The sequence below is a fragment of the Chaetura pelagica genome, unplaced genomic scaffold, assembly GCF_000747805.2.
Source record: "Chaetura pelagica isolate M959 unplaced genomic scaffold, ChaPel_1.0 scaffold279, whole genome shotgun sequence".
Lineage (NCBI taxonomy): Eukaryota > Metazoa > Chordata > Aves > Apodiformes > Apodidae > Chaetura > Chaetura pelagica.
The window spans coordinates 23765-30587 of NW_009954551.1; the positions used below are offsets into that span (position 1 = coordinate 23765).

General features: G+C 46.4%; 1 protein-coding gene across 1 annotated transcript; it reads right to left on the reverse strand.

The window, feature by feature from the left end:
* Positions 1-1649: 1649 nt before the first annotated feature.
* Positions 1650-5000, reverse strand: LOC104395375 (alpha-tectorin-like). The gene is made up of 6 exons (XM_010005066.1): positions 4964-5000; positions 4822-4857; positions 4143-4273; positions 3316-3597; positions 2591-2728; positions 1650-1844 (listed from the first exon to the last, which is right to left on the reverse strand). Exons 1-6 carry the CDS (start codon positions 4998-5000, stop codon positions 1650-1652), a joined length of 819 nt encoding a protein of 272 aa, XP_010003368.1.
* Positions 5001-6823: the final 1823 nt, after the last annotated feature.

Below are 6823 nucleotides of genomic sequence, written 5' to 3' on the forward strand. Positions count from 1 at the left end.
GGGGGTTGTGGCATGTCAGAGCGTGTTGTGGCGTGTGCTGTGGCATGTTGGAACATGTTGTGGCATGTGCTGTGGCATGTTGGAGCATGTTGTGGCATGTCAGAGGGAGCTGTGGGTGCGATGGTTTTGGGGTGTTTGTGGGAAGTTGGATGATCTGGATGTTTTCTGACATGTTGGAGCATGTTGTGGCATGTCAGGGCATGTGGGGGGACACTTTGGGGGTCTGTTTGTGCCAAATTCTGTGTTGCATGTTGTGGGCATGTGTGTGTCCTGTCAGAGCACGTTCTGGGGGCGTTTTTGGGGCTGTTTGTGCCGTTTTGTGTCATGTCAGAGCATGTTGGGGGGGTGTTTTGGGGCTGTTTGTGCCAAGTTATGTGTGTGTGTTGTGCCATGTCAGAGCATGTTGTGGCATGTTGGAGCGTGTTGTGTGCACACGTCATATCCACATGTGCTGTGTGCACGTGTCCTTCACATGTGTCATGTCCATGTGTGGCCTTCATCCTCCATGTGCACAAACTTATGGTCAAATAAGGCAAAAAATCAGAATGTTCTGCCCAAAACTGGCCAAAAATCAGAATTTTATGGTCCCAGAGGGCAAAAAATGGATCAATTTAGGGACACAAAAGGGAAAAATAATAATTTTGTGTATAAATAAAGCAAAAAATCCTAAATTTAAGCCCCCAGAAGGCCAAAAATCAGAATTTTGTGCCCCAAAAAAAGCCAAAAATCAGAACTTTTTGCTCCTAGTGGGCAAAAAATTGATCAATTTATGGGCATGGAGGGGAAAAATCATCAACTTGTGCACAAATAAGGCCAACAATCATAGCTTTTTGCACAAATAAGGCCCAAAATAATATATTTATGCACAAATAAAGAAAAAAAATCAAAATTTTGTGCCCAAAAAAGGCCCAAACCCAGAACTTTGTGTTCCTGGAGGCCAAAAATGGATCAATTTGTGCACAAAGTGGCAAAAAATCATAAAGTTTTCCCCTCATATTTTTGGCCCTCCCCCCCTTTTTTGAGACTTCCCCCCCTTTTTTAGGCCTTTTCTCCTACGTTTTTGGGCCTTCTCCCATTTTTTGGGCACTTTTCTTCTTTTGGGGGGCCTTTTCCCTCAGAGTTTGTGGCCTTCCCTCCATTTTTGGGGGCCTTTCTCCCCTTTTTTGGGCCATCCCCCTTTTTTTGGTTCTTTCCCCCAATTTTTAAGCCTTTCTCTCTTCTCTCCCCCTAGGAAAAACCTCATAATTTTGAGCATATAAATGGGAAAAAGGCCCATAAATGTGTGTATGAACCCACCCCCCCCCACGTTTGTTTTGCAGGGGGAAGAATTAATTATTAATTATTTCATGAAATTAATACATTTCAATTAAATAATTATAAAAACGATTAATTTCTGTTGGTTTTGCCCCAAAATCTGCTCCGGGCACTGGAGGGGAAATGATGTCACAGGAGCCACCAGGTCTCAGCTGTGGGTTTATTGCTCTGGTTTATTGCCCCCTTGTCCTCCACGTGTGACGGGGACAACACGGATGGTCCCTCTGCCCCCACGTCTGGATCCACCTACGAGAAGAACCCAAGATCTCAAGATGTTCCCCAAGTCCTTGGGGTGGGGGTTTTTTCCAAGGTTTCCACCCCCAAAAAAACCCACCTCACAACCAGCAGTTATTGATGTCCAGCACCCCGGGGGGTTGGGTGGGCACTCCCGTCACCTTGAAGTTGTCCACCTGGAAGACCCAGCGCCCTGGGAAGTGGACATTGGAGGTCTGGGTGATGTTGAGGATGGCGTCGCTCTGGGAGCCGGGGATGTTGTAGAAGTTGGTTTCATCTCCACTGTTGAAACCAGCCTAGAAACGGGACCGAAATGGAGGTTCCAGATGTTCTCACCTCACCCAAGGGGTGGGCCACCTGGACAACCTCCTGCTGCTGGTGTCCCCCAGATACATTCCAGGCCAACCTCTGATCTTCAGTGAAGCTGGTGGTGGGTCTCAAAAACGTTATGGGTCAACCTCCAACCTTGTTGTCATCAAAGGAAGTTGTGGGGAAACCTCCAACCTCCATCAGCATCCCCAGTAGATGGTGTGGGCCAACCTCCTACCATGAGTGAGCCTGGTGGTTTCCCCCAAAAGCATTATGGGTCAACCTTCATCATCATTGTCCTCAGGTGTTCTGGGACCTCCTACCATGAGTGAACCTGGTGTTTTCTACCCAGAACCTTATGGAACAACCTCCAGTCTTCATCATCATCCCCAGAAGATGGTCTGGGACAACCTCCTGCCATGAGTGAAGGTTTCCCCCCCAAACATGTGGGCCCCATCCTACTGTTGGTCTCGTTGTCCCACCCCAGCCCAGGATGGCACAGACCAACTTCCAGCTCTGGATGAACATTGTGCTGGCCAACCTCTCCTCAGCATTGTCTTCTACACAACCAACTATGGGCCAAAGTCCTACCTTTGGTGTCGTTCTGCCCAGAAACATGGCAGGCTGAAGTCCTACCTTGTGATCTTGTCCCAGGAAACCCATCCATGGTCAACCTCCTCCCCTGTCCTCCCTCCACCCCTTTTCCCTCAGCTTCTCCTTCAGCCCCACCTACATGGGCTGGGGTTCCTCCAAGCCCCGTTTCAGCGTCCCCACCACTGGCCTCCCCCGTGGTCCACTGGATGTCCCAGTAGTTGAGGATGATGAAGGATGTCTTGGTGTCGCTGGTCAGGAGGGCTTGGAAGGTGTTGCCCTGCAGGAAGGAGGAGATGGCACCATGATAAGAAGGTATGGATGGGAGGTGGGCAAGGAAGGCACCTTGGTCAGGCATGGCCCATCCTGTTGGTTGGTTGGTTTTGGTGTCTACCTTCAGACAAGTACTTTTGGAGCTCTACCACAGCCTCTTGCTCCACAGGAGGTGGCCAAGAGGAACAGGGACATGGAAAGGCTGGTTTCCAACATGGAGAACACGTGGCCACCTCAAAGGTTGTGAAGGCAAATGCAGGGGTGGTAGAAAGCAATGGATGGGTTATGAAGGCCAACAAATGGGTCAGGGAGACCATGGATGGAGTGTGAAGGCCAAGGCAGGGGTCACAAAGGCCAAGAAATGGGTTGTCAGGCCCACAAGTGGGTCATGAGACCAACCAGTAGGGTGCCAAGGCCAATGAGGGGGTCACCAAAACCAACAGATTAATTGTAAGGTCAAGGGAAGGGTGTCAGGTCCCACAAATGGGTCATGAGGACAACAAGTGGGTCCCAAGGCCAAGACATGGGTCCTAAGGCATGAAATTCCATGACTGTGACCTCCTCTGGCCTTCAGGTCGTGGCTGTGCTCCTCACCTTCTCAGAGATGGAGCCATAATAGGCCACGTGGTCCCAGGTGGCCACGAAAGCCCAGGTGGCAGTGAAGGGCATGGTGGGGAAGTACTGGTTGATGTCCTGGGTGACCCGGGCCAGCAGCGGCGGGTCGGTGGTCTCGCGGTAGAAGACGTCCCCCCCCCTCACGTTGTCCACGTCCGCCCAGTACGGGGTGACAAAGGGGCGTCCATCAGCCAATGGGAAGGGGTCGGGGGTGTACTGGCTGACCTTGGCGTCGAAGGAGATGACGCCGTTGTTGTTCACCTGCAGGAGACACCACGTCAGCCCCAACCTGGTGGTCACCAACCTGGGAGTCCCATCACCTGGTCGACACCTTGACTGGGTTGTGGCCACAGGCTCCAGGTGTGGCCCCACCACCCACTTCTCCAGCTCTACTAACGTGACCATGTGGTGGCCCCCAAGCTCGGAGTCCCATCCCTTGGTCAACACTCTGACTTGGTTGTGGTGCCATGGAGATGGTCACAACCTCCAGGTCTGGCCTTACCACCAACTTCTCCACCTCTCCAACCATGTTGGAAGGGTTTAGGTCCCTGGAGCACCTACAGATCCATCAAAATGGGGTGGGTGGTGGGACAGAAAACCCCAGTTTGACCATGGGCCTCCCAACCATTCCACCAGTGGGTCTCCTCCCAAGACCCACCAACCATCTGAAGATGCTCTGATGGATCAAGAAACCACCAACCAAGCTCATTGAAAGGTCAGTCCCGTGGACAGGTAGATTTTGCTGGGGGGACAAGTGACCAAACTGGGGGGGAAAAGGGAAAATGGTGGAACTTCAGGTCACGTACGTAGAGGCTCTGGTGCTCTTTGCCATAGAAGGTGAAGGGCGCAGTCAAGGTGAGCTTGGGTGATGTCCCATCATCAAGCTTGGGGTTCTTCTGGTCACCCTGGTCCAGACCATAGGGGTAGAGCAGAGACCCTGTGGCATGAGACAGGTTCGCGTCTTGGGGACCCCCCCCCAAAAAACTCCACCCCACCTCCATCTTGTGTATTTTGGGGTGAAACTACCCAGTTTGGGGGTGAAACCACCCGGTTTTGGGCTTCCTGGTTTCTTAGAAGGCTTCAAGAGACCTGAAAATGGGGTTGACTTCTCCATGGTAGCCAAGGAGGGACCTCCAAAGCACAATGATTTGAGGACAAACGGTGTGAAAATGGAACATTTGGGTGGAAGAAACCACCAGGGAGGGGGAGGAAGCTCCTCCTTCCCACCTTCCAGCAGAAGTGACCCCATTTTGGGTGGAAGACCCCTGGATTAAGGTAAAACTTCACAATTCCAACGCTCACCTGGTGCTGTGTGGGAATATTGAGAAGATTTGAGGACAAACAGTGTCAAAATGGAACATTTGAGTTAAAGAAACCACCAGGGAGGGGGAGGAAGCTCCTCCTTCCCACCTTCCAGCAGAAGCGACCCGATTTTGGGTGGAAAACCCCTGGATGAAGGTAGAACTTCAGGTTCCCAGCCCTCACCTTTCTCCCGCTCCGCTTGGTCGCTGGTGGCGGCTCCTGGGGACAAGATGGGACGACACGTCAACCCGGGGCCACCCAGGGGTGGTTTTTTTAGGCCAAATAACCTCATATTGGGGTTTTTTGGGGTTTTTTTTCCACCTACCCAAGGCCAGGAGCAGGAGGACACTGGTGGGCACCATCCCAGCCCCTGCAACGTCCAAAACGTCCCGTGAAGATTCAAAAAACCGACAAGAAACGGAGGAAACGGCCCCAAGGGTCAAAGGTCACGTCTTCAAAGCCTTAAAAATCCCTTTTTTTTGGCAGCACTTTTACCCAATTCAACCATTTTAAAAAACCGTTTATAATTTTGAAACCATTTTTAAACATATTTATTGTTTTTTAGCCATTTTGAAGTCATACTTCGTGTTTTTAAACCATTTCTAAGCATTTTAAAAGCTTTTAAACCATTTCAATTTCGTATTTATTGGTTTTAAACTGTTTTAAAATAATATTTATAATTTAAAATGCATATTTATTGTTTTAAAACATTTACAAAGCATACTTATAATTTTAAAAGTATTTTATTTGTTTTTAAACCATTTAATATTTGCATTTATTCTTTTTAAACTACTCAAAAATTATATATTTCATTTAAAAACCATTTTAAAAGCATACTTATTATTTGTAAAGGCATCTTAAATGTCATATTTACTGTTTTTAAACAATTTAAAAGCATTTTTATGGCTTTCAAAATATTTCAAATTAATATATATTGGTTTTAAGCCATTAAAATAATATTCATAATTTTAAACAAGTTTAAAGAATTTTAATTGTTTTTAAAGGCATTTAAAATTAATATTTAATGGTTTTAAATAATATTAAAAACATTTGTAATTTTAAACTATTTTCAAAGCAAATGTATTGTTTTTAAACCATTCAAAATAACATTTATTGGTTTTGAACCATTTTTAAAGCATATTCAATACTTTACAACATTTTAAAGCACATTTACTATTTTTTAAGCATTTTAAAAGCATATTTACTTTTTAAACGGTATTTATTTTTTAAAGCACTTTTAAACATTTTATTCTCTTTAAACCACTTTTGAATCATACTTGTTATTTTTAAATCACTTTAAAAGCATATTTATACTTTTAAAAGCACTTTTAAACTGTATTTTTTATTTTTCAAGCACTTTATCAAACATTTTTTTACTTTTAAAGCACAATATTTGTTATTTTTCAAGCATTTTAAATAATATTTATTATTTTTAAAGCACTTTTATGCCACATTTATTATTTTTCAAGCACTTTTAAGGGTATTTCTTATTTTTTCAATAACTTTTAAATCATAATTATAATTTTTCAAGCACCTCCTGGAGCAAAAGTGGGTGTAAAAAGGAGGGTTTTGGTGAAAACGAAAATGCAATTATTAAAAATAAATGCATATTTTTAATAAATAGGTTGGAGTTTTTTTACTTAAAACGGGGGAAACCGAGGCAGGGGGAAGGACCCAGGGTGGGGTTTGATGCCCACCCAGGTGTGTGCTGGGCAGAACAACCCCCAGGTTAATTTTGGGGCCAAATCCAGGTGGTTTTTAAGGCGAATCTGGTTGATTTTGGAGCCATTTTTATTTTAAAATGATAGGACAAATTTTAAAATGGGACAATTTTGGTAAATTCAAGGATTTTTGGAACCCCCGGGGGGGGGATGAAAAGAAAAACTCACCTGGAGGCTTTGCTGGGTCAGGTGTCCCCTGGAGGGGGAGAGGCACCAAAATGGGCTGGAAAATGAGAAATCTGGGGGTTTGGGGCCCGTTCAGCGGCTGCACCAAAACCCTGTGGGGAAAAAAAGGCAGAATTGGTCCATTTGGGGCCCGTTTTGGAGACCCCACCCCCGGGGGGACCCGGGAGGGGCCGTTTTGGGGCAGTTTTGGCACCTCCGGAGGAGCTGGAACCAGGAGAAGGTTCTTGGAGCTGATCCAAGAGCTGGAAATTCTGCGGAATCGGGAGGAGATGGATGAG